This window comes from Micrasema longulum, unplaced genomic scaffold (genome assembly GCF_059751315.1).
Source record: "Micrasema longulum isolate JH-2025_06_02 unplaced genomic scaffold, ASM5975131v1 h1tg000120l, whole genome shotgun sequence".
NCBI classification, from domain to species: Eukaryota; Metazoa; Arthropoda; class Insecta; order Trichoptera; family Brachycentridae; genus Micrasema; species Micrasema longulum.
In genome coordinates this window covers 403,891-431,508 of record NW_028277326.1, presented here as the reverse complement: position 1 = coordinate 431,508, position 27,618 = coordinate 403,891, and the positions used below count along the sequence as shown (strand labels likewise).

The 27,618-nt window shown below is 35.7% G+C and overlaps 1 protein-coding gene across 1 annotated transcript in view; it reads right to left on the bottom strand.

The window, feature by feature from the left end:
* Window positions 1-234: 234 nt before the first annotated feature.
* LOC148284433 (centrosomal protein of 290 kDa-like) overlaps window positions 235-27,618 on the bottom strand; it is a 52,909-nt gene continuing 25,525 nt past the window's right edge. Inside the window, exons 15-33 of the mRNA XM_088240038.1 lie at window positions 27,097-27,331; window positions 25,912-26,053; window positions 23,570-23,679; window positions 23,267-23,443; window positions 21,759-22,029; window positions 21,056-21,308; window positions 19,635-20,343; window positions 16,331-16,468; window positions 15,389-15,668; window positions 14,437-14,675; window positions 13,752-13,898; window positions 10,702-10,866; window positions 6,970-7,130; window positions 5,311-5,510; window positions 4,059-4,264; window positions 2,753-2,901; window positions 1,708-1,799; window positions 417-545; window positions 235-334 (exon numbers count right to left, since the gene is read on the bottom strand). Coding sequence (XP_088096164.1) covers window positions 293-334; window positions 417-545; window positions 1,708-1,799; window positions 2,753-2,901; window positions 4,059-4,264; window positions 5,311-5,510; window positions 6,970-7,130; window positions 10,702-10,866; window positions 13,752-13,898; window positions 14,437-14,675; window positions 15,389-15,668; window positions 16,331-16,468; window positions 19,635-20,343; window positions 21,056-21,308; window positions 21,759-22,029; window positions 23,267-23,443; window positions 23,570-23,679; window positions 25,912-26,053; window positions 27,097-27,331 — 3,845 coding nt within the window. The 3' untranslated portion in view covers window positions 235-292. The remainder of the gene's footprint in view (window positions 335-416; window positions 546-1,707; window positions 1,800-2,752; window positions 2,902-4,058; window positions 4,265-5,310; window positions 5,511-6,969; window positions 7,131-10,701; window positions 10,867-13,751; window positions 13,899-14,436; window positions 14,676-15,388; window positions 15,669-16,330; window positions 16,469-19,634; window positions 20,344-21,055; window positions 21,309-21,758; window positions 22,030-23,266; window positions 23,444-23,569; window positions 23,680-25,911; window positions 26,054-27,096; window positions 27,332-27,618) is intronic.

Below are 27,618 nucleotides of genomic sequence, written 5' to 3'. Positions count from 1 at the left end.
GTATGCACACAGGTACTAATTATACCTTTGAATTTCCAACTAATTTCAGTCATAACACAAGTACACAACCCTAAACAAACAATATTGGTTTTATAATTATATCAGCTCAGTATCACAAATTGTATGAGTATATCTTTGGGACAAATTTTAAATCTGCTTGTCACTAAATCATCTGAATTTGCATCACATCTAGAAAAGCCAATTAAAAAAAAAACATAATAAATAGTCCTTAAACATAGATCATAATTTTTAATGAAACATCTTGTATTTTTATTCAAATAGTCATTTTCAACTATGTAGCATTTGGATTCAGCTTCTCTTTCAAAGATGAAATCTGTAAAAACATAACAATTAATATATTCATACTCCATTTCAATAATTTCATTTAAAGGATTTTGCAAAAACAAACATGCTACCTCTTTTAGCAGTAGTTTTTCCTTGTCTATAGCCTTTCTTAGTAATAATTTGGCTCTCTCTAAAAGTTCATCTTTTTCATTAACTACTTTTCTACATGCTTCGATTTCACTTCTCAATTCTTCTTGGACCTTTAATATTCAAAATAATAGTATTAATATTTAGTGTTAGCGGATTTTGTGATACTATCATAAATTTGTTATACTATAGGAGAGTAATAAAAACTATAAACTGAAACTTCCACAAAAAATGGTTAGGTTCGGTCGGTGCTTTTGTGCGGAGTTGCATCGTGGACCCTCAAGATCAGTACTATGAACCGGCTAGAGGCATTCGAAATATCGATGCATCGTAGAATTCTACACATTCCATGAACCAATATGGTCACCAATGCAAATGTACTCTAAAGAGCAAGAGTAGATAGACAATCAGTTGATGACAGTTTGGACTGCCCGATGCGAAAGCTCTCAACAGACTAAGGGTAGGGGTAACTAGGTGCAAATAAGTCAACAGAGATGGGGCTTTCTGGAGGGAGGTGACACGAGCTGCGATTGTGGGGAGGAGCAGGATGATTCTCATGTGCTGCGATGCCCACAAATGCGGAAGACTTGTAAAGAGGATGACTTGAGAATTGCAGCTGACAAAGCGATATCCGTCGTTGCACACTGGAGTGGTAAGGTTTGAGGTCCGGACCCATTAAGTAAGTACTGATATCAAAGTTTAGAGGGTGTCCTATCTAAGGCATGTCCTTAGAGAGAAGTACGAACAACTGTACCTAATTTTAAAAGGCAAAATAGAGGGTGGACGGGGTGTGGGCAGAAGGCAGATCTCCTGGCTCAGGAACATACAAGACTGGAAGCGGATTAGAACAGTCGACACATACTCTCAAGTGATATTTGAGGTCAGGGGGACCAAACATGACACATGAAGATTTATTTTGGGAAGGAGAAAAAAAGGAGAATGATTTATTTTGAACACTTCAATGAACGTCGCGATAATGTGCCAGCGACGAACGAAGTGGGTATCTTCTTTTATGAAAAAGGGCAGCACTCGTTTATGAAAAGGGAGAACAAAAGCTTGTGCTGCGCTATGACAAGTGCCTACAAAATAATGGGAGCTACGTAGAAAAACATTTTAAAGTCTAAACACTTAGGACAATAATTTTTATTTCCGAATGTACTTATTTTCTTTATTAACCTGTCAAACGGAACTTGCTTTTTGGATAAACTTCGTATAATAAATTACAACGAACCTAAGCCAAGAAATTTCACTAGCAAACTTGAATGTTTTAAATACCTTATCGTGGCTTATATGAACTGGACTCCTTTTAAGTTTCCCGGATCCCATTAGAAGCCTCTTATTTTCTGCTTGAAGACTACCAATAAGGCCTAAAAAATGTTTCTGCTTACAAGATCAATAAATAATTTAGCTTTAAATGAAGAAATCAAGCATTATTAGTTATTATACTCCTATTTAAATGACCCGCTAAGCCTCTATTTTAAAAGTTTGAAAAATACACCCCAACACCCAGACCAACTGAAAAAAAAATCCTTGCAACTGGTGGGAATCGAACCTGCGACGCCAGTTTCACCGTTAGCCATCTAATCAACTGCGCCACGGCGCTTGTCACCTTTCACGTCTTAATTATTTCCTGTGGATACATGTAAAAAAAAATGGTATACCATAAGAAAACTATTTTTAATTTTTATCTTTTACAATTTAGAAATTATTTATCATTATTTAGGCTAACATAAGCTTCATTATTAACAGAATATCCTTTAATTTTACTAATGTTCACACCATTAAAACTCTTTACTACTCAATTGTTCACCCACTTTTAGAATATGCCTCAACGGTCTGGTTTCTCTTCTATGTGAGCCGAATAAAACACATTGAACCGGTCCAACATCGCATGCTTAAAAAAGTAGCATGGATGTTTGGTTTAGTGAGGAGGCGACTATTCGTACGCTATATGGAGTCAATATTATATGCAAAATTCAGCATATAAAATGGTATAATTGATGCACCATAACTACTGGGACAAAATAAAGTTTAATGTTTCGATCTGTATGAGAAAAAAATAAGTGCCGTTACTCGATCACCAAAGAACAAACTATGGCCTAAATGTACCGATGTACAATTTTTGTAATATTGTAAACTTAAGACAAGATCTGGACTTATAGGCAGAATAGTGCATGTTAAAAATGAGTGATCATTTAAACTTAAAACCAACCAATGATGGACTACAAACCGTAAAAATTGTTTTTATCTTAGTCTCTGTTTGAGATACTGGCCATGTATGTAAATATGCAGGTGACCAAATATTAAGTTTTTATTATACCTCTCAATGTTAGAACAGTCCTTTCCAAGTCCGATAATCTCTTGGCTTGTGAAACAGTAGTGGTCTTGGTAGCCATAACATCCAGTACTGGCTGCTCTACATTGCGAGATATGAGTTGACTATTCTCTTCCTTCAGTAACTTGACGTAGCTGCGAATATTAACATCCAGAGTAAAAAATCGCAATCGGTAAAATACAACTTGGATCTGAGAATGTAATAGGATTTGTCTTCGCTTAGTAGCTCGGTACTTTAAGGACCTAAGACAAATGCAAGACCTTGCTCTAAACATTAAAGCACTCACCCCACATTTAGTAGCATGGTTCTTTGAAACCTTAGGTCTGCTGGAAGAGATTGAAAGAAAGGGTAAAGTTGGAGTATCGCATCGTCGCCCGGTGTACTGTTTGGTGTAAATAATTGAATCGGGTTATGGTCACGTGGCTGGAATCGCGGAGTCACGGACTCGCGGGTCAGAAGTCCGAGGTTCGTACCCCACTCTATCACAACTTGATTCCAATTTCCTAATAGTGAATTATTTACAACTCGTTGAAAATATCTTCAAAAAATAAATATTTGGTTAAATAATAAGAATGTAAATATATGATAAGATATTCAATAAAATGGCTATGAATCTTGAAGGGGGCTTGCAATTTACATGGGCATGTCGTTATTTCGTTAGGGAAGTATTCTTATTCTGGAAAATGGGGGTCAGCGCTATACAAGCTTCTGACGTCACTGCAACCTGAGTAGATCTATTGTGACAGATCCTTATAAATGACGTCTCCCCTCCAAGCCTAGATCTTTAAAGTACCAGGCTTTTAGGTTAGGGGCAAGCCCTCTTACATTATCAGGTTTTTGTGATATAAAGCATCAACTTCGCATTGAATATGCATAGGTATTTTTCATCATCTGCACTAGGCATGGGTAACTCAAGATTATTTTTTGAGCTGCAGGTTAGCTCGCAGCTCAAGGGCTTGAGCTGAAGTTTCGAACCGGCTCCCAGATCAGCTCCCATTATTTCACACCACTGCCGCGAGTCGCGAGCTCAGGTAGGTCACCCCGTTCGACGCAAATAAATGTATGGTTCACCGAATCACCCCTAATGCGCCGAGTCAGCTGACCTAATATTTAATTTTCTATAAAGTGTCTACGTATGATTCTAACAAAACTCACAATGTATCACAGTGAGCTGCCTGTTAGAAATTTAAGCTGCAGCTCGATAGCTCAAAGCGTTCGAACAGTCTTTTAAAACCGGTTCAAAATTGAGTTACCTAAAAAAAGTTATTCATTAAACTTTATTATAACTTACTTTTCGAGGTGTTCCCTCTGTAGGCGATTCCTCCTGCAGCAGAGATTCTCTCCATCACTCCCCTCCGGCTCCATCCTCCCCCGGCCTCCTCCCAAGGTTACCAGCTGCCCCTCCAGTATCTCCGACTCCAGTTTAAGGTTCCTCTTAGCCAGGTAGGAGTTTTGTTCCAGCAGACGCTCGTATTCTGACACCAACACATCCTTCCCCTTAAAGGAGAACGACCAGAAATATAGGGAGCGCTACCCTACCCCAGAATGGGCAGATATGCACAAGTGTCTAGACAGTCCAAAATAATACCAATAGTGCTGTGGGAAGAGTACATTCATGCTAGATTCATAAGTTAAAAACTGTTTATCAGCTGTATTTGACTATTTATACTGCAAAAAAAATGTATCACGTTCACCAACAAGTAATTTAAAAAAAACATTTATTTAGTGTTTTTTTTCCGATGGCATAACATTTACTCATATAATTATATTTAAAAAAAACAGGTACTTTTAACAGGCGAACGCAAAAAAAAACATTAAATATTCATTATGTTATTAAGGAAATTAATATTATACTAAGGCTTATTATTAGAACGCCGGGTAAGTGTTCAACTACCCTGGCAATACTAATAAAATGTCCACCTTGTTTTATGTAACAACCTGACAGACGGTAAAATAATCGAATTCTTAAATAACATTATTTGCAAATTCGCTACTTACACATGAAATGTGATCCCACCCTATTCTCTTTTAATCCCAGCAGTATTTTGACACTTAAAAACGACACAATACGTCAAAATTGAATTTAAATCGGCGGCTGCGAAGTAAGCGACGTTTACAGAGTAACTAATGGCCAAAACGTAAACGTAGTAAGAGTAGTTTAGTTGGCTGTTTGATGCGCATACGCGGTTTCTGGGCTATCATAATAAAATTCTATGCATTTACTGTATTTTAATTTTAAAAAGATATAGCTTTTTACCGCAAAAGGAGCTCATTGTGAATTTAGTAATTATTAGGATTTCAAATGCAAACCCTTTAAAAAAGCTCAAAAATAACTCACTTTCTAGCAGAATGGTTTTAGATTTTTTTAAAATCAACGAAAGTAGTTTTTAATTCCACTACAATTGCCCATGATCAGAAGTTGCTTTAATGAATTTTAGAAAAAAAAACACAGCGGAAGTAATTGTCAATAATACCTCCGATAGTAGTTTTGCATTGTCATTGGCCCTTTTATTAAATTAATTTAATTAGCTGGAACTATGTACCTTATCAGCTAGTTCCAGAGAAGTGATTCTTCTCTGTTGCGCCTCCAGTCTGTCCATGAGTGACCCCTGAGTGACAGTTCCCTCTAGCTTGGCCTGCAGAGTACGAACCTCATCCTCTAGTCTCTCCTTGTCCCTCAGCAGCAGCTCCAGATGGTTGTCCATATCTCCCGCGCCACTAGAGGGGGTCTGGCCATCGGTAGCTAAAAAATATTTTGCCTTGCTCATCCTTATCGTGAAAACGAAATTTTAAGCAGCCCGAAGTTGTTACCGTTGTAAAAGAACACCAAAAACTTAAGGTGTTTCCACAACGGAGAAGCAAATTAAATTGATACAGTGTCATAACCAGTTGCAACCTTAAAGACATTTAAAAAAAAACAAAAAGAAAACTACACTGTTCTAAAAAAATTTGAGCCTACACCATTGAAAAAAAACTGCGTTTCAAAGAAACCCTGTTAAAATTTTACTGGGTAATATTTTTTTACGTTTTTGACCCATCCATCCATACGCCTTACAATTTCATCAGAATTTTCAAATAGTAATGAGCCACTTAATCAGCTTACAATGATGTGTTTCTTTTAACTGCCGGCGCTGCCGTTAGATTCTTTTTTATAATAATTCATTATTAGCCTCTCACAACATATACCTTGAATAATGAAAAACAAATTTAAAAAAGGGTTTTATATTTTACATGATAACACATTGACGTAGTAATGTAAAAGGAATGTCAAGTTTACTAAGTGGCTCAATTTTAAGAGTAGTTGAATCTCTTAGCCGCGGGTAACACACCACGGTGTTTTGGCTTATTTTCGTTTCTGCGCGGCAAACACGCTGCTGTGTTTTCGAGGTGCCGCGGACTTTTGACCTTATTTTTACGTGAGTAAGGGGCCAGAATCCGTCTGAGATTTATTTTAAATTCAAACATCTTGTCATACATACCCTTCGGTTCCGTCTGCTTTTGACAAGACCAGACTTAAGATTTATCTGATCTTATTTTTATTTTTTTTCTCTCTTATGATTACATAGGTTATAATTACATAGATATAATTACACATGTGAATAATCAAAGAACAAAACGATAAGAAAAAATCCCACATAGGCATAGCCTGTGCGTGTGTATACGGGTTTATTAAGTTTAACGTGACAGCACGAACTTATGAACATAATGATGCACACACTCATATACATACACAACATACATGTACACACACATATTTGCTTACACGTATATAAAAAAAAAACACAATATACAAAATTTTAGTACAAAAAACCGTAAAAAACATACTTTGCCGGCAATTTAGCTAAATAAATCAAGTACATTGGTCTAAAAAAATCGCATTTCGACCGCGTTTACTCAGCTTTCATCCTTCCTCTGCCAGTTCCATGTTTCACTTCCATACATAAGTGTTGCGACTAAAACTCCATTGTGCACTGCCAGTTTAGCTTCGATTGACATATTTTTACTAGTAATCACTGTGATTAGTGCGGCATTAGTGCACCTAGTGTTTGATTTGTAAACTCGAAATTTCACACAAGAAAATGAGGAAACTTATTTCATTATATTTATAATTTTTTTTCGTATTATAAACAATAATAAAAATAATTTGACCTCACTGGAGTTACCCGTGCCGAAGACACTCAACAATATGTTCGATCTCATACCTCTTGAAGTTTTGGAGAGACGAGAACTATTAAGATTTCTTTTATCTTTTTCCATCCTCTGTATGGTGAGTCTAGCGGCTTCCAGGTGTCTCTCCGACCGCTCCAGCTGAGAACACTTGTCTTGGAACCTCTGCTTCCACTTCTCCGAAGTCTCTTGCCAACTGTGTGACAAAATTCACAATGAAAACTGTATCAATATTAAAGCAAAAGATAAAATAGATTACGTAGATTATTCAAACTGATTACGGGTATAAAATGTGTAGATTTGTGGTTGGTGCCAATAACATACTACAGTCGTGCGCATACCCACATATCCTGGCAATCTTGTGGGGAGCATCAAACTCAGGTCAACGACACCACAGCACGCGTAAGTGAAATCGATACACGCAGTTCTAGCCCCGATCCAAGCGGCTACCACTGACCTGAGTGCTGATAACGCAAATTCAATTGTTCGGCAGTGCATCACCCTGGAGGAAATTACCTTCCCTCCGTCGTAATGGGAGACCAGGGAACAAAGGAATCCAGCATATAAAAAGAGAACCCATTTCATGGACCACTACACATATCTCCAGTACTCTCTCACGGACGTTAATATGTCCGTCGTCATATTTACTCAATCTTTTACTTGTGAATTAATGTGAAATAAATAATAATTCAAAGCTGTTTCTTATGTCTTCGCTCCGACTGGTGTAGAGGCTCCTCAACACACTACCCCTAAACATCTACAAACTCATTAAAAAATTATCTCTCCTACTAAACAAACCGAAGCTTACAGCCCAACTTAGTAATTATTCTTATTATTGATTTGAGTAATAATGTACGAAGTATCAGTACTCCAGAATATCGTCAATAAAACACACAGAACTAAACAATGGGTACATGACAAATTAATTTCTAAATGAACAAAATAGGGAAATATCGCATACTACGAATACCGATAAAAACTTATGAAATTTATAAAAGAATATTGTATTTTCAAAACCAATTTAGGTTATTGTGAAGAAATGTTTTCATATATATTTTAAAAATTAAATTCTAAAAAATATGTCTATACAAAAATGCAGCATGTTTGGCCATGACAATCCTTTAATAATAAGGAATATTTTTATGTTTTTTTTAAATATTTTTATGTCCTTTTTTAATTACTATAAAAAAATCATATTATCTTTTACAGAATATTTTATTTTCTCTTTCTTATGTTACACAAAAATATTATAACTGTTTATTTATTATAGGAGCAAAAATTAATTAACATTTTCTTGTATATCCACGAACAGGCCATTTTTTTGTTTGATATTTTTACTATTAATATGTATTTCATTGCTATGTAATTATCCTTTATTTTTTAAATTCTCTGTTTTACCTCTTATATATATTGTAAAAAATAAAAAATAAAAATTTAAAAAAATCGTGACATCAAGATTCGTGACGATGTTCTATTTAGATTTTAACAGTAATAAAGTAAAAAAATAATCGAATCCTGACGTATTAGGGGCGTGGCCAATGCAATGAACCGTTTTCGCTTAAATTAAAAATTATAATTAATGTTAGTAAATATTAGTATTTAACCACTTACCGACTTTTTATGTCTACCGGCTTCGAGACGTACCTGTCTCTTCGTCAGGAAACTCACTACACCAACATGCAAATACTAAAATACTATACTATACACGGTAAAGGTAATAGTGTATTTATAGTATTTATGAAAAAACACATAAATTGCATGCAGGGTTATAGCGGATGCGAACACCACCATGCCCGAACATGCAATAAAATTAGGTTAATAATATTTAGCGATATGTCGCAGAATTCGTTGTGGTGGGGTTAGGGAGTAAAGGGGCTAAGTGGTTGAACGTTACACAATTGGTTAATTTTTAAATAAAATAGTGGGCTTTATTGAAAAGATATTTGATTAGGAGATTATTTTATAAAGCTTTTTGAATGTGAAACACATCCATGTTGTTTGATCGAAGTCCTTTTTTTAAATTTGAATGTTGGTATTTACAGGAGGATACAAAAAATAGTTGACTGATTTTCTCGTAAGATTTAACAATAGAAACGCCTAATTTTAGACATTTTGAAGTGGCTTTTAACATGTATAATAAATAAGCTTCGGTTTCGGTTTTGGCAGAAAATCTTGATTCGGTCGGTCAGTATAGTTTAGCCCAAGATGGTTTTTGCAACGATAGACAAAACTTCGTAACAAATCTAAAACGTAAAACAAATCCAACTTACATGAGATCACCCAAGAAAGACGATATATTGTAACGTTGTAAAAAACAAGTCCAACGTACCTCGTTTTGAAAGCATTTTAGTACTGGATTATAATTCTAAGTTGCCTGAATTAGCGCCATCTGACGGCCGCGGTAGTAACTCATCCATACGATATCCGTGCATTAGAAGTAGATTTCTTTACATTTGAAAACTCGAGACGAAGAGTCCATTTATCGCGCAAAGACTCAAAGAGAGGCGATCGCACATTTCAAAAATGTAGTCCTTCAAGAAAGGGAACGTTCAACGTAACGTAAGCCTATTTGTTTTAAATTTATTACCGAAATTCTTGTAGAGAGATATCACATTCTAATGAGATTATATTTTATACAGGTTCCTTTTTTCTCTACCTTTTTCTTTACCTTTATCTTTACCCTTTTCTACTTTTTTCTATATTTTTCCATTTTTTCACCTTATTCTATTTTATTTACTCCATCTTTTATCTACTTTGTCCGATGATGAAGATTTTACAATGTAGTATATTTACTCCATGATTTGAATGGATCACTAATTATTACGAAGTTTATTCGTAAATACCTGGAAAAGTCGATATCAGCATTTTAAAGTTTTCTTTAAGATCATAAGACACAAATTTACAAATGCAAGGAAGCAGATGATCATTTACTGAATTAAAATGTCGACAAATAATCTTCTGGGAAATCATCAACTGAGGCAACCACGAGTAAAAATACACCAACCGAAGACATCTTAAATCGAGTTCCATCTGCGGATTTTATTTTGTAAAATCAACATTATTTCATATCATCTCGAGAAGAAACCAATCAAGAATCTATTTCACTTGTCATAATTATTGTTACAAATATTTATTTCTTAGATAAATTTATTGTCAACCACTTACTCATATTAGCTAGGCAGAATTCTGAATTTTTATATTAACTAATCTTGGTACATTTGTATAGAATTGCTTCTTTTATTAAAATTTTGTATTTCACTAACGAGTTGTTTATTTCATAAAATCCAGATCTTTAAGTTATATTTGTTCCATTTTATAGTAAGGTGTTTTATATATAACGTTTTTGATTTCATTCATAAGGTTAAATTTATACAACATAATCTTATTTTCTGGAGAAATCTCATGTTCTTGCCGATTGAGCGAAACTGGTGAAAGGGTAAGTGTTTGTAGGTACTTTATTTGGTTATCTGCATTATTCTTTTTAATCTTTTTTTTTTTTTTACTTATTGATTTTTGATAATCTATCTCTATAATGTCGCCCGCCCACCTGGGACTAAATAATTTATTTCAACCTACACCGCACGTTTACTGTTTACAATATACAAGTATTTTTAACGGTGACCAATTTACCTTCCCTCAATTTTGTTTTACATTATGTTTACCTCAGAGGCGAAAAATCTGGTCCAGGGCATTCCGTTTCTAATTTACACACAGAACTGCATTTCTCTCTCCAGTCTCTCGAACTGTTTATCTATTCTATAATTTACCGTTTCTGTTTGTCCCAAAGCGCCATCTGCACAGCTCTAGCGTTGTTGTTAGAAGCGCTGAAAGAGCTCTTTTCCGACAACTGTGTCTCTAGTGCGTCTACCTTCCTCCGGAGAAAAGATGTCTCGTCGTGGCTTGCAAACTGCCTCAGGTTGCTCGACCCGGATCTAAATATAAACCAAAATATATTATAGCAAAACAGAAACGGAAGAATCTCGACAATCAAGAGTGGGTTTATATTTTGTCGACTGTATGACTGGCGATAATAATCCTAATTGATGTACACAAGAATAATTTTCTTTTACGTAATGGGAAACGTTGGTGTAAATAGGGTATTAAAAGCAAACTTAGAAATCTCCCCCAAAAACGGGAAATTAGTTATTGATGCCAAAATAAACTGTACACAAAAACCCACCGACCTATATAATAGCGTAATTCAAAACCGTCTCTAAATCTTGCAAAAACCAATTTTAATTATATTACTTAACACCGCAAACTTTGCATTTTCCATTGAGTTGGTGAGCATAATTAGAAATCTCACAACTCTTTTTCCAAATTTCAGTAACTCGTAACTCCTTCAATGGAGATTTCTAAGTTTGCTTCGAATACCCCCCCCCCCCCCATAAATGTATTAAATTTATATAAAAATTGTATTTAGTAGTAATATTGTACAAGTACTATTAAAAAATATTCATTTAATCTTATTAATTAATGGTAGTAAAATACTATAAATAAGTTCTTAAAATGTAACATGATTAGAATGACAGTTGTCAGAAAAAGTGACGACATAACTTTGTAGTAACGTCAAAGTAGTTATTTATATTGACACACCAAAAATTTGTTTTTATCTGGCGTGTTTATTTGTTTTTTTTTTTACAATGCTTGAAACATAAATCAAAATTAATATATAAAATTAGCTTTAAAACTAAAAAAAAACTAAAATAAACCTAATTTTTAACGATGTTCTTACAAGGTTACATCATTTTGCAAAAACGTTAGAGATGGGACAAATTGATCAATGTAAATTGATCGAATAAAAAAAATATTTGTTTGATGTTGTTCATGAAGAAAGTACAAATGTCTCAATTTTTTGGTGAACTATTATGTTAACTATTAGACACACTATAATAGGTTTGTTTTTTCGTTTTTTATATCAATTTTCGAAAACAGAGTTTCATGATTGCATGAAATAACTGATAAAATCGATTTGATCAGTGATAAGTAATTTCCCATCACTAATGAAATTAGTTTGACAGCTGTCATTCTAATCAAGCTATATTTTAAGGACTTACCAACTTTTTATGTTCACCGGTTTCGGCATGTTCCCGTCTCTTCGTCAGGTCACTCACTACACTAACATGCAAATACTTAAATACACTTTCACCTTTACCATCACCGTAGTATACATAGTATTTACGAAAAAATAGATTGAAAAAACTACAAAAAAGAATATTACCCTAAAAAATAAAAATAAATCTTTTCAATAAAGCCCACTTTTTGATTTAAAAATGAATAGATTGCGTAACTTACAACCTTCTAGCCCCTACCCTTCCACCCCCCAGACATTCTGCGACATGTCGCATATTATTTTAGTGCATGTTCGGACATGGTGGTGTTTGCCTCCCCTCTAACTCTGCATGTAATTTATGTATTGTTTTGTACATACTATGTATACTACGGTGATCGTAAAGATGAACGTGTATTTTGGTATTTAGACATAAAAAGCCGGTAAGTGGCTATATATTAATATTTACTAACATTAATGAAAATATTTCACCTGAAAGTTAATGCTTTAAACATAAAAGGTGTTATTAAATTAATATAAAATACCTAATGGAAAAGGATTTTTGTAGCTGAATTCAATACAAGTAAATTAAGACAAATTTTGACATCACGTGTAATTGCAATGTGATCATGAAGAAGAATGACAATATCTGACATAAGCCTTCCATACAATATGCCAAACTCTAAATGCTTTCTTTGGGCATTAAAAACAGTAGAGTCAACCCTTCCTGATTCTGGTAGTTGTAAGAAATATTTGAAAAAAGGGAATTATTTGAAATTTCTCGATGTTTTTTTGTCCTTAGAGTTCAGAAGTTATTGCTATGTTAAGCTAGGGTTTCCTAGAACAGCGGTGACCGTATCTTAGCGACCGTAGTGAACGGTGATGCGGTGGACAGCCGTCGTTACGGTGACTAGAGAGTGGTTTCTAGGAAAATGGCGTTGTTAAATGTTATCAACACCGTTTTCCTGGGAAACCACTCTCTAGTCACCGTTATGACGGCTGTCCACCGCATCACCGTTCACTACGGCCGTTAAGATACGGTCACCGCTGTCCTAGGAAACCCTAGCTTTAGTTTGTTGGTTTCAAAGGTGTTTTTTTTATTAGTATGGGAAATAAATATCAAATTCTAAACACACTAAAATCCATTTTATTCAATAAAAAATAACAATTATAATGAAAACGTTTAAAAAAATACATAAATTTAAACATATTTTAAGGTTACAGGCAAGTAAATGGCCTTTGACCTTAAATAATGCAAATAATAACGGAAGGAATAAGGTGTTCTAACGAGATTTTAACTGTCAAAGTCAAGACCTGAATGTCATTTAAGGCAGGATTACGGATTGCAACCTAGCAGACAAAAATATACGCTATGGAGAAGATTGCCAGCAAAAAAGCAAGAAAGTTATGTCAGAATTGACTGATTTCTCTCATATTTTAAATAGGCTGTTAACTAAAAATCTGGTCACCTCAGAACGATTGAAAAATTAAATAAATTGTAATTAAAGCAAAAACTGCTCGGCGGAACAACATTTTGGTCACTTTTAAAGAGTAGATATGTGTACCATAGCGTACGTTTTCCTTGTTACACATCGATGCACTTACCCAAAACTTGAAGATGGGGGGTCGATAGTGTATCTTGGTAATCATTTGGGAGAATTTGTCATAAACTATACCGTCATGGTGCAGGTATGACGCCCTTGGCTTTCCATTGTAATCGCGGCCCAGGGGGGGATAAGAGTATTGTGATAATAATAAATGACTCACCTGGACATTTGGGCCCTGAGATTTTGTAGTTCCAGCCTTGATCTGCGTTCCCTGGCACTTAGCACACGTATCTGTTTCCTGAGAAGGGAGTTTTGCTTCCCCAGCATCTGTTTCTCTCGTCTGACTCTATCCAATACCGAATCAGACCTATGAAATTACATTGTTACTAATTTCTCAAAATCATCAATTTATTCCTGGCATAATGGATAAATTTATTCCAAAAGGAGCAATTTATTACTATAGCTACACCACAAGCAAAATACTATTCCCTTATGTCATCCAGAACAAAAGGAGCGCGGGTGGACAGTGACATATTGCAAGCCCCTATTACACGTGGTACTATCAACATACTGACTCCGGAACGACAGGTGGTCGGCTTATCCATTTGACAACAAAAAAATTCGTGTAATGCAGGCTTTAAGCGTCGTGGCACAGGACTGTCGGCCTAGCTATAACGGCCAGCTATAACATCTCAATTTTCAGGCCATTTTTTGAAAGTTGAAAATGTAGATCAAGTTGTGCAGCAGGGTTTGTGCCTCGGACCTTTGATCTATGAGTTTTCAACACTATCACTGGCCACAACCTAGTTTTTGGTTGTAAATAATGGATCAAAATGCGCCGCAGTTGAGACTCAGAACCATGCAGTTCCCCGTGGAAATGGAAATGAGAGGAAATGAATACTTACCATCCAGTTTGAAGTCTACTGCTCAGTTGCATATTATTTATATCTGTGTAAGTTCCTCTGTTAGAGTCTACATCACTGGGGACGGAGTCGGTATTACCGTCCGTACCGATCCTCTGAGAATGTACCATAGCGTTATCCAATGCTATCGTATCTTCTTCTTCTTCTAGCTCTGTGATGGACGACAGGTCAAATGTGGGATCGCTGGCAGCTACGACTGTTTGCAGATTGAGGATTTGTTGCTGGAATACACAAACAAATCCAATTAATTAACATAGTACAAGAGAGATGAAGAACAATTTTGAGAAGAGATTATGGAAGTCCAAGCTTACGAGGCCATTTTACACACTGTGTTATTCACCATTCTATCTATGTTTAAATATCTGTTTTGTAATTTTTTCTGTTTGTTGATTTTAGGAAGAATTGATGAAACATAGATGTTTAAACATGTTTCTTCCATTTAACAGTGTGTAAAGTAGTCGCTTAAACCAGCTAACGATAGGGCATAAGTAGGGCTTCCATTTGAGACCTAAAACTCTCGAAAATTCGAGTATCGAGACATTTTCAACATCGAGACTCTCGAGATGCTAGTATCAAATTTTCAAGACCAGCAGTACGATTGTACACGCTCTCTAGGGGATAAAGAATGCGTTGCTAGCACGTAATTTACATAACAATAAAAAATAAAACGATGAAAACAAAGTGTTATTGATTTATTTACTACACGCACTATTTTTTCATACAAATTATCCTTTGTATCGAAGAGTGTCGAAGTCTCGAAAAGTCTAAAAATTTCTAGACTTTGTCTCGGGACTCAAATTTATGTAGAGGCTAAATTATTATTTGTTTTATAATCACGACACTACAAGGTGGACTAATCTTCACCTGATTACCTTTTTGAGGATTTTAAAAATCCTTATAAGACTAAAAAAAATATAAGATTAATAAAATATACCTTCAAATTTCCATTTACGGTGTGCAATCTTCTGATCACCTCTTCCATGTCAGCCATTTGCCTAGCGGCGGCCATTTTGTTTTGATTTAACTCCGACCGCAAGTCGCCTATGCTCCTATTGGCCACATTGACCTCGGCCAGCCAATGAGAGGCCTCCGCTCTGTATGCGGCGACCTCCTCACTGTGTTTCTCCTCTAGTCGCCTGTTCAGGGTCTCTAGATCAGAGAAGCGTTCGGCAGACAGAGTTTTCCAGCGATCGCATTCAGATCTTGAGGACAGTCTATAAAGTAAAGAAAAGAATAAACAAAATCAATAATATTGTTGGGCATGTTTAAGTGTTTGCAGACAGGTATTGTACTTTATTTTTACTTGTTTATAAACTTTCATCGGCTTTTATAGTTTTTACATTTAGATACATATGAGGCATGTTAAAACAAAGACAGCAAAAATACACAATAAACGTTTTTATTTCCACCTTTTTTAGGGCCTTTTACCAAAACATGATAACATCGGCCGAAAACAAGTAATAGTAGGCCCTCGACATTCGCACATAAATAGGTTCCTGAAAATGTGTGCGAATGTTGAATGTTCGAAAGTCGTGGGATGAAAAGAAATAATTGAAAATGATATTTTGAAATATATACTCTTCAATAATACATTCAAAATATTTCTATATACATAATGAAGTTTAAGTTCTTTCGGGTAGTTTCTTTACAAATTTGTCAAGAGTTAGTTGAATACATAGAATTATGATATACCAGAAGGCGCGTAAAACCAAGTTTGCTTACATCGTACTGTGTCCAAGTCTGCCAGTCAGCTTCTTTAAAAAATATCAAGCCTTGTTTATGCTCTCCTGTGAACCTCGCAAAATGCAGATTCGATAGTATACGTAGGGACCGTCGATATATAGATACAAAAATAAAATAAAAATATTAAACTTACACAGCTACTCGTCCATTTTCGAAATCTTTTTGTAGTTGGAAACACCTTTCTTCCAATTCTAATATTTTTCCTCTATATTTCTCAATGGTACTATTGTAACTTTCTATGTGTGATGGAGCTGTCAGCAGATCTTTCAAACTAAAAAAAAACAACATATATCTTAGGGGTGTTTATTTAAAGTTATCAATACTATTATATATTAAAAGTAAAGGCATTCACCAGTTTAAAAATCCGAATTTCCTCTATTCTTTGGTTTGTGTTAAGTGATCATTTAAACTAGTCAGATTATTTAATGTATATATTGTTGCCGACGTAAAAGCACCTGCACCAACTTGGCGGCCCTTCCTGGGGCTTTAACCCTTAGACTGCTAAACAACGATATATCGTTGTTGTTAATCCCTATCATAAAGTTCTAACTAGACTGATGCTGACGTCACAATCCCCAAAAGGGTAAATGAATTCGGGAACTGCTTGTTGCATTTAACCGTCAGTGGTATAAAACATTTTCAAAACATAAAAATTACTTATTCGACGGGTTATTATTCAGTTTCGTACCTATTTCAGCCCTACGGAAAATTTTATACAAAAAATGTTTTCTTACGCGCGGTAAAAATTCGAACATAAAATTGTACAGCAAAGTTTCTTGAAAATTAATAAAAAAAAAATTAAATATTTTAATAAAAACGAACTACTTTGAACGACGTCACTTGTTCATATGAATCATCCAAGATATATTTTACCCAAATTTTGTTTAGCATGCATTCATGGAAGTGGTAGGTTTGATAATAAGGGCACTTTGCCCCGCAATCAACAAAAAAACCATCATGATACTGTCGTTTCAATAATAATTATTAAAACAATGCGCCTTGAGATTGCTGTGCGAGATCATTTTTGTTTGTTTTTATTTTCGATTAAGAAAGGGTTTGCAACCGCTGTACGAGAATGTGTTGCGGGCGGCACGAGTTGTCTATCTTGCTCACTCCACTGGGCTTGAATTAGATATTTATGAAATGGAAGATTTTTCTTGGAATTGCTATTAATTTTCAAAACAGTAGTGTGTTTGGAAAACAACGTATTCGATAAAATATTTTTAAAATGTATTAATAATAAGATTTCTGATTAGATTCTTGAAAAACTGCGTAGCAGCGTAAGGGTTAATGTAGCATAGGGGCTTCAGTATGTGTAAGCGATGTACCACCTCCTCAATAAAGACCAGTATTTGTCACTTTCGGGGGTGGTCATTGCCATACTGAAGCCCATATAGATTAGAATTCATAAAAATATTTGTATGCCTAGGATATATTTTTTGATTATTCTGTATGAGTGTTGATCGCCGCGCGGTCGGCGGGGAACTGCGGCCGGGTAGCGGGAGGGTGGGGACCTTATACGTGGCGCGAGAGAGACCGATAGAGCCGGCGAATGTGCTCGCTATCTCTCTCGCCGCGTGATTGGTCAACCTAGTACCGCCCGCTATTGGCCTAGCCCGCCGCCGCACGGCAAAATATGTTGTATATATAGCCCCGCCGGAGAAAAATAAAGTCAGTCATCTCGTCACACTACTAAGGCTTTTTACTCTCCACCTCGTCTCCCTGCCTCGCTTCAAACCGGACCTCATCGCCACCTGTATTCGAACACCGCTACCCCCTGGACTTGGAACTCGGATACTCTTTGGACTGGATTTTGGACCCCGGATAATTTGGATTCTTGGCTACTTCCCTGGAACACACCCCGCCGTTCCCGCCGACGGAGAGATACCGGCCTTACAACCCGGTTGCCTGACTCAGGATTGCGGCCGCCAGCGCTACTCGCTAGCGACCCCGCAAGGGATCTCTAGGCAGCGATACCTCCACCGGAGCTTATCGTTCGTCGGCCGAGGCCCGCCTACGCCCGGCCACTCTGCGTTGACACCAGCGCCTATAGAAATACAGTTCTTGTGACGGGCGCGATTGCTACGGACGAAGGAGTGATCCGCCGCGTCTGTTACATATATATTAGTACCTTAATCTTTATTTAACATGAAAACAAAACATAAAGAAATAATAAATGTCCTGACTTCCACATTCCCTTCTCAGGGAAGTTCTCCTGTATAATCAATTCAACATATATTTAATTATACTCGTTGCGGTGCAATGGAATATGTTTTTTAATATTACAAAAATGAAGAATAATATTTATCGCCAACTGCTCATCAAATAGAAAAATATTATCACAAACCAAAAAAGGGTTTTTTAAAAAAAAAAACATGTTTGATTAAATACAAAAGAAACACATGAAGAAAACGAAACGAATACTACATCAAAAAATAAGAAACCTCTTGTGCTTGATGGGGATGGGGATTAATAGCTTAAGAACAAATTTAAAAAAAAAAGAAATGAATGTAAATAAAACGATTTTTTCGTCAATGTATATATGTAAATGCGTGCATTTATAAAAGGACTGAACTGGGATTTTTTTTCTTAGTTGAAATTATTTCCAAGGTTTGGAGTTGCAGTTGGGCTTAAAATCACCGAAGATGATTCAATTCAATTCAATTCAATTTATTTATTTTAAATATAACATATACATTACAAAAATATATTCAATACGTACATATTATATTAAAGAAAAAAAAATACACGAAAGAGACTCATGTCAAAGTAGTCGAAGAATCCTGCTCCGGAAAACCCCTTCGGATACATGGAACAGATCAATATCCAGAGCGATGTTGTTCAGCATAGCGGGAGCTATCTCAAGGATACACGGTGTGAGCGCATTAATTCACATGCGGTCAGCGTTGTCAACCTCCATCGAGGAAAAATCGGCAGATTAGGTTTTTTTATCAGTCCAAGTGTCGCTGATAGGAGTCCAGAGTTTTTATTCCCCAAAACAGCCGTAAGAAGACTCAACAGTTATAAATATTGTTCAAAATTTCATGAGCAAAGAAAGATGATTTTTAGATTGAAATATTACTATAAGTATGGAGAAATGTTTGAAAATCGCTAAATTTTCCATCGAATTCGGTAGATTGCTCCCAAAATTGATAGGGTTGGCAACGTTGCATGCGGTTGATTTTGATCTACTCCGCCGGAACTTTGACACCATCTATGGGTCAAAATCTCAACCTTTTACATTAGATTTAAATACACATGTCAATTCAATATGTTGGCATGGATTCTATCCACTTATCATTCTCTGACATGTGCAACATCCACTTGCTAAACGAGCCATAAGCATTAGCGATAACGCCTTCTCTGTTGAGATTTGATTTAGTTGCGGTCGTTTGTATATCCAAAAAAAATATTTGAGTTAAATAGATATTTCTTACCTGTTGTATTCTCTCTCAAGTGATTCTAGTTTGATTCTCATATCACACATTTGTTTTTGAGCGATTGCATTTGTTTTACTATGCTCCGTCTTTTCAATTTCTAACAACTTTTTATATTCTTCAATAGAACTATCTTTTTCAGCCTCTACATCTTTTAAACTCTTCAAAACCTTTTGTAACTGTTCAGTTTCAGAATCGTAATTGCATTTGTCACTGATTGAAACATTTTGCTTATTTTCATTTAAATTTGCTTGTAAACTGTCAATCGTTTTGTCCTTGTCTAACAACAGCTGTTCAAAGGCCTCTATTTTAGATTGAAAAATGCATTTTTCTGCTTCTAAATTCAAAATCAGTCCTGCTCTTTCAGAAGCGAGTGAGACAGCAGAAATCAAATCGGCCTGCGATAATTCCAATCGCTGATTTAATTCTTTATTTGTAGTTTCATCTGTCATAACCTTTGGGATCTCAAAATCTGTTTGACAGATGGCGTTTTCTAAATCACACGGGATTATAGGATCTGTTTGAATGACTACCGTAGTTCTCTCTGGTGATTTTAGGCTATTTTTTTCAGTCATTTTTATAGGCGAACCTGGTAGATTTACATCGCTTTCAATAAAAGGTTGAACTTTGTCTTTTGATCTATGGGCTGGAGATGTTTTGATAAATGTCCGCGGTTTTGGTGTAGGTTTTTGCATCGGTTGATCTAAAACTGAAAAATCAAAATGTCATTATTATTTTATTGTAGGACCCCACCCTATGTGGGGTTTTTTTTACGAGTCACAAAACCCGCTCTAGACGAACTTCGATATATTGTTTTGAAAAATCTACAAAATAAGCCATAAGCAAGTCACAAGTCCTGCTCCATTATGTGTCAAGCCATTATCCACACTCAATGGTGAATAAGGCACTGGATTGTTCATCAAACGCAGCGCATCTTGATCATCTGTTACAGAAGGGTAAGGTGGATTAGTCTTACCCTTCAGATGCCAGTCCAGGGACAGTGAAATACTTCAGTGGAAAATCACCTGTAAAAACAAACATTTCATTTCAACCTTCCCGGGAATCGAACCCAGGACCTCACTCCTGCTAGGTGAATGCGCTAACCGGTAAACTGCAAGACAAGGAGTCGGCGGACATTCTATTGATATTCATAAACAGACCTTTCGATCTACTTAAAGTGTTCAGAATTTGTTATCCTGCTATTATTGACAATTTGCACTGGTTCAATTATCAGAGTTAATGGACGCAGCAGTGTGATCCGTTGATACACAGCAAAATAACCCAGAAAACCTTATTTTGCATCTGAATAGCTATGAAAATCTAAGACACTAAAATACAGGGCAGTAAGCCAGCAGATGATGATATACAGTGAGAATCAAACAAATTGATACTATGTATTATGTAATAAAAATAATATATACCATTTGATTGATAAATATCATCGGAGTCAATATCTGTCAGCTCAACAACGGATGAAGATCTCTGCATATGGAAAGGAGATAATTGCACATTTTCAAAGTGTTTCTGTTGTTGGGAAGACTTCCCAAATGCAAAGGTCAGCATCAGTAAACTTTCCTCCAAAGAATCTACCTTGGCCTCCAAAGTATTACGATTATCCATTAAGCTTGTTATTTTGGAATCCAGCAAAGATTTTTCCCTTTTCCATTTTGATTCCTAAAAACCCAAAAAAAATCGAGCAGAAAATAAAAAAAAATATTTGAGCACAGATCTGGTATCGATATATCTCTACTATCTTTTCCTATTTCTATTTTATCTCAACCAATTTTCCCCCTTATCTATCTATCTCCTTATTTTCCATATACTTGTTACATTTCTCTGTCACCATCTTGCTCTATTTCTCTCTGTATTTATCTTTTTTTCTTTATGCCTTACCAATTATGTTTCTCTGTCACTCTTGTTCTATTTCTTTCTGCACTTTTCTTTTATTGTTTATGACCAACCAATCCATTTCTCTTTCTACATCTTGACCTATCTTTCATTCTACTTCACTTCCTTTCTTTTTCCATTTTTACCTATTCGTATCAATCTAATAATCAATCTTTAAAGTGAGTCTAAAATTTAAAAATAAGTCCACACTTTTGACCACAACTGTTCATAGATTACCTTAAGTTTAGATTCAAGAATATGGGGACACTGCAGAATTTCATTATTTGAACACAAAACATCTCCATTTTGCATTAACTTTAGACTATCTGCAATACTTTCGTCTCCTCCGACTCCCGTTTTACTTTCCTTCAACTGTATTTCCAGTTCATTAAGTTCCTTACTTTTCTTCCTTATTTCCTCTCTGGTGTTGTAAATATTCTCCAAGCTAGACAGCGGAATGGAGCATTGGTACTGCTCCCTCAAAGATTGAAGTGCTGAACTCAGAAAACTGAAAGGAAAAGGTATAATATTAGGTGTACAACTTTGCTTCCGCCGTTTTCCTGCAGATGCTTTTAGCGGCAAGAAGTGGTCGATATAAATAGATCATACACGTCATACAATAAACTTGGGCATTTGTCAACATAACCTCACAGAAACATTAGTCAATTTGTGCGTGAATCATAAAGTTATTCTTGATTGAAAATGTCAATTTACGAGCCGAATTCTCACCATTTGATAGAGCCTAGAAAAATTCTTTAATTTTAATTAATAATTAAGTTTTAATTTGTATCGGGGTTCGGTGGAAAAGTAAATGAAGATGACGCAATTTCAACGACAAAATCCGTGAACCAGCAAAACCCGCAAAATTCAAGCGTCTCCCTGCTATCTGGCGAGTGGCGCAATCAGTCATATTTAATTAAATATATTTGAAAACTTAGGCAAATAATGGTGAAGTGTTATGTTAGGTCTGTTTTGTTGTATGGCTCAGAAACCTGAACTTTAAAATCACACAATATGAACCGGTTGGAGGCATTCGAGATGTGGCTTCACAGAAGAATGCTTCGAATGCCGTGGACAGATTTGGTCAGCACTGTCGAGGTCCGGAGGAAAGCTAATTACAATAGACAATTATTAAAATGTATAAAGGTCCGTAAGATCTCCTATCTGGGTCATATCCTGCGTAGAGACAAGCATAAGATCCTCCAACTTATACTAAGATTTTGGTCATTTATCAAAAACCATAGCCTTTTTGAAAGTAATAATTTGCCTGCCATCATGGGCAAGATCAAGGGACAACGTGGACCTGGCAGAAGTCAAACGTGTCATGGCTGCGCAAAAAAAGCGACTGGACCAGAATGAGATGTGTGGAAGAGTTGTTCCGAGTAGAGCAAGACAGAGAGGCCCTTTTAGAAGTGATTGCCAACATAAAGGGATACCTGATACGGCACAAGAAGAATAAACTTATTCATATTCGCATAAGAAGTCATATTCGCCTCTGCTGATAAATGTCACTTACCTAACTTTAAATTTTATTAATCACCACAGAGTTGCCAACCAGAAATGGACCTGGGCTGATCATGTGGCCAGAACAACAGACTCAGGCCTCAGGCAAGGTAGTCTGATGACATAAGACGGGTTGCAGGAAGTGGTTGGATGCGGTTGGCTCGGGATAGGGATATCTAAGGGGGAGGCCTATGTTCACCATTGGACTCATGAAGACTAACGATAATGATGATTATAGTAACCTTATTTTGAAGTTTGTTCTAGAAACATAGTTATCAAATTGTATTTCTTTTTCATGTACAATGCTCTCCAATCTCTTGCCTCTGTCCCTCTCTTTCTTGAGCGATGTAGTTAATTTCTCCCGTTTCTTGTGCATTTCTGCGGTGTGCAAGTGAGACACCAATATTTCACTACTTAATCTGAAAAGGATTGATCAATTTAATTAATTTGTTCATCACTAACATATTTTAGGTAAATTTTCAGTTTTACAATACATGACATCGTCGAGTTTTTACCGTAGATTACTATAAATAAATAAACATTACCTTGCAATAATTGCCTTGTTGTCATTAGAAGATTGAAGGTCTAATATTTGATGCCGTAGAATGTTCATCTCCAAATCGCTGACTAGTTTATCGTGTTGAACATCATTAGACTAAAATTGTCAAATATTTTCATTTAAAAAATACAAGATGTACTATATTAAATATTTAAGGCATGTGAAATACATAGTAATACAATCATCATTCTTATCTCGTTCACGCCGATAACAATATTATATTTCTCATTCTAATCTTCTTTCATTCGTATTGTTTATCTCACACGGGACAATGTCCCGCGTTCGTGTAATTTTAGCGAAGTTCTTCTAGATCGAAAGTATGTTTCATCTCTTTCTTTCCCATGCAAAAATATAGAGACAAGACATTCGTTTTGGGACATTTTAGGAATTTACCCGCACAGAGAAATATATAGCGCGGATTTACGTAGGGCAATTTTTCCGTATAGCATTAGATATAATAATATATTAATAAAAATATGCGTATTATTAGGTACTTATATACATTAAAGCTTTTTTTTTTACATTATAAAACCTAATTACATTATATTATATACTTTCTTTACAGTAGGTACAAGAAACAATTTTTTTTAAATTGGTGGCAAATTTTGGGGGTCATTGACTCAAAGGACATAAGGCAAAGCCGCCACTGATTAGCACCTGTCAGTGAACCAAGTAAACATACAAATTTCTAGTGATCGACTGAAACAAGATTTTCAGCCGAAACCAAAACCGAAGCTTATTTAAATAATAAGCCACTTCGAAACCCCAAAAAATTTACTATTAAACCTTATGAGCTCATTGAAATACAGTAAAACCTCTTAATCACGTTTTTTAAGGGACCGACAAAAAAAATGTTAATGGGAGGGTAACTTCAGACTTTTGAGCTGTCAGTTTTCAGGGGGGATTGCAATTTTTCTGACCAGCAAGTTGGTATGGTGATTAGAGACTAACTTCAGACTCTTGAGTTGTCAAAAACGCGAGAATGGCGGCAATAAATTTTCGTAAAACACAATAAACTGTTTGCAAAATTGCAATAAATAAAATACGAAAATGGCGTCTATACTTTCGATTATCGATTGAACTTACCAACAAGTTGGTATAATGATAGAGACTAACTGCAAGCTCTTGTGCTGTCAGCCTTGTATTTTCAGTGGAAATTGCAATGTTTTTAATGTGCTAAAATTTCTAAATTCAATGGGACAACAAAAATTACTGTGCGTAAATTGCGAAAAATGCAAATTGCGGGGACGTAACTTCGAGGTTTCACTGTAAATGTTAAATGAAATAAACAATAAAATGAAAGGCATCGAATGAGTAAATTTGTATATTTTTATCACTTTCAGGTGTGTTGTTGTGTTATAAATATAATTCAAATGCAACAGTTCCTCAATGTACGCTATAAATTGGCATATTAATACATGGACATGTCCTGAGCCCTAAAAATGATGACACTTTACTCATGCCCAAACGTTCAGTCATCCCCGACGCGTATTTAGTCATTTTTCGACTGCCAGCTAGGCGTGACGTGTGTCGTGACTATTTGTGTCGTGAAAATGTGTAAAAACCTTTTGGATAAACATTGTAAAAAGTATTGTGTTACTTTCCATCCGCTAATATTTGTTCATGAGTGATTAACAGAGCTTAAACCAATTCATATTCAAGCATAAATATTATTTTTTGTAAACGTCAAACTACACCTAGTGGCGTAATTGCGAAGCTCTCAGTTGCAAAACAAAAATTGAAGGATACTAATTTTTGGTACATGAAAAAAAGTTGTTTTTAACGTTAACAATCAACATTCGTTTTTGGTGGATCCCAATCAGATTATTTCCAAAATTCATTACAATTTGGACCCAGTTATTTCTTTTCACTGGGTTCTTAGGAACGAAAAGATAATTTTAAAAACATATCCCATCACTGTAACTAAGAGCTTCGCACTTGCGCCGCTAGGCGTAGTTTGACGTTTGCAAAAAAATATATTTATAATTGAATATTAATTGTTTTAAGTATTGTTAATCACCTGTGAACAAATATTTACCAAAAAAAAGTTACACAATACTTTTAACAGTGTTTATCGGTAAGGTTATTACACGTTTTCATGACACAAGTCGGCATTTTTATTTCGATTCTAAACGTCACACTTGGCTCGCGGTCAACGAAATACTAAATACGCGTTGGGCATGAGTTGAGTGTCAACATTTTTGAGGGCTAAGGGCATGTCTATGTATTGCACGTCAATGGCACACTAGAAACATACTTTTTTAAAAGTTCTGTCACGCATACATACCTAAGCGAAGGTCATTAAATATTTGAATGAACTGTACTCACCTGGTTAGTAAGTACCGCTAAGTCAGATGACAGTTGAAGATTTTCCAGTTTTAGCTGCTCGTTATCTTTCCTTAACTCCAATACAACTTTGTCGTCAGTTACTTCTCCTTCTTCCAAACCATTGAATGACTGCACTTTGTGACTATTGAAAAGGTAAATTTACTCTCGATTTGTTATGTAACAATATCTATTTTTTTAACAACAACATAGTTGGTCGCAGGAGGCGAAATTCGCAGTTCAGAATGGAGTGATCTTTACGTATGGGAGTATGGGCACGCACTCACACGCTGCATTTTGTAGCAGTTGGTTTGAGTAACCGCAGTTTTGTTGTGAGGTTGCGTAAAGTTAAATGAAATATTCACTTACATTGTTCTGAGGTTTTAATAGATAATAGATAAATACACGATTATACAAAAAGCGATTAAATTGAGTACAGCACTGAATGAATTAACCGTGACACGAATTTATGTTAAGTGGGTATTTGAAAGTCTTAGAAAAAGCTGAACGCAAACGAACTGTGATCAACGAGGGACACGGAGAATCTGCCGTGCCTCGGTGTTGCAAGCGGTTAAAATGCAGCGTGTGAGTGCGTGGCCATAGGAGCGAAGTATGGAATTGATAAAACAAGGATGAAAGTAGGCTGAATGCTGTCAAAATTCAATCTCTCAGGCGTACGTGTGGTAAAACTATGTACGATAGGTGCACAAATGTCGATATCCGTACATTATAGTACATTAATTGTATTCATCATTATTTCTAGCAGGGATGCTGGATTACAACACCCTCGAATTTCGTCGTCAATTTTTTCTTGAGAAACACATCTAATAATATAATCAAAAAGTACTGAAATAGATAAGTTATTATGTTTCCGATAATTAACTAGAGCGAGATCGCATACACTGTTTAACGCACCCAGAAGCCGTGCAAATGCAAGTTAGAATCCACCCATTAATAGGGCAATTTGTTTGCTGAATACGGATCTGCGGATCGGCAGTTTAGCAGCCATCTGCTTTCTATTCATTTACTTCTAACTTTTATTTACAGTCTGCATTACGTAATAAGTTAAACAACTCGTAAAGTAATGCAAAAGTAACAGACTACAATTATTGACAAATAAATAAATACTCAAAATATTGTTGAAAAATTAAATAATCTATAATAATGATAAAAAAACAAAAAACGTACATCAATTCCATTTGGCTCTTTTGCAAGTCAATATTGAGTGATTCCAGGGAAGCTATCCTTTGGTTGGCCAGCGTTAGAACCTGATTATTCTCTTCCAACTTTGTATGGGCAGTATTTACTTGGGTGGACAATAGGCTGTTTATACTTTCCAAGTATTTCTCCTTCTGCAGTGACAAGACCAGGTCGGTCTTGCGATCCGAGAGATTTACCGACAGCGACTGGGCATCCTGATCAACTAAAAATACACGAGAAGTGTTTATTACGAACACGTTTGCGGTAATACCGGCTATAGCCGTCAAAATCATGTCTCTCATTTAGAAAAGGACAGCTCTAGCCGTCAGTCCAAAAGACATTGGTAGAGGAAAGTCGGTTATAGCCTACGCGAAACTGAAGTAATTGTCATATGGTAGGAAGAAATATTGCGACCCTATAAAAAACCGTCAGCAACAGAAGTGTCCCAGTATGTTAGTCAAATAAGATTCACTTCGAACCATCAACTATAGTCCAAAAATATGAGAAAAT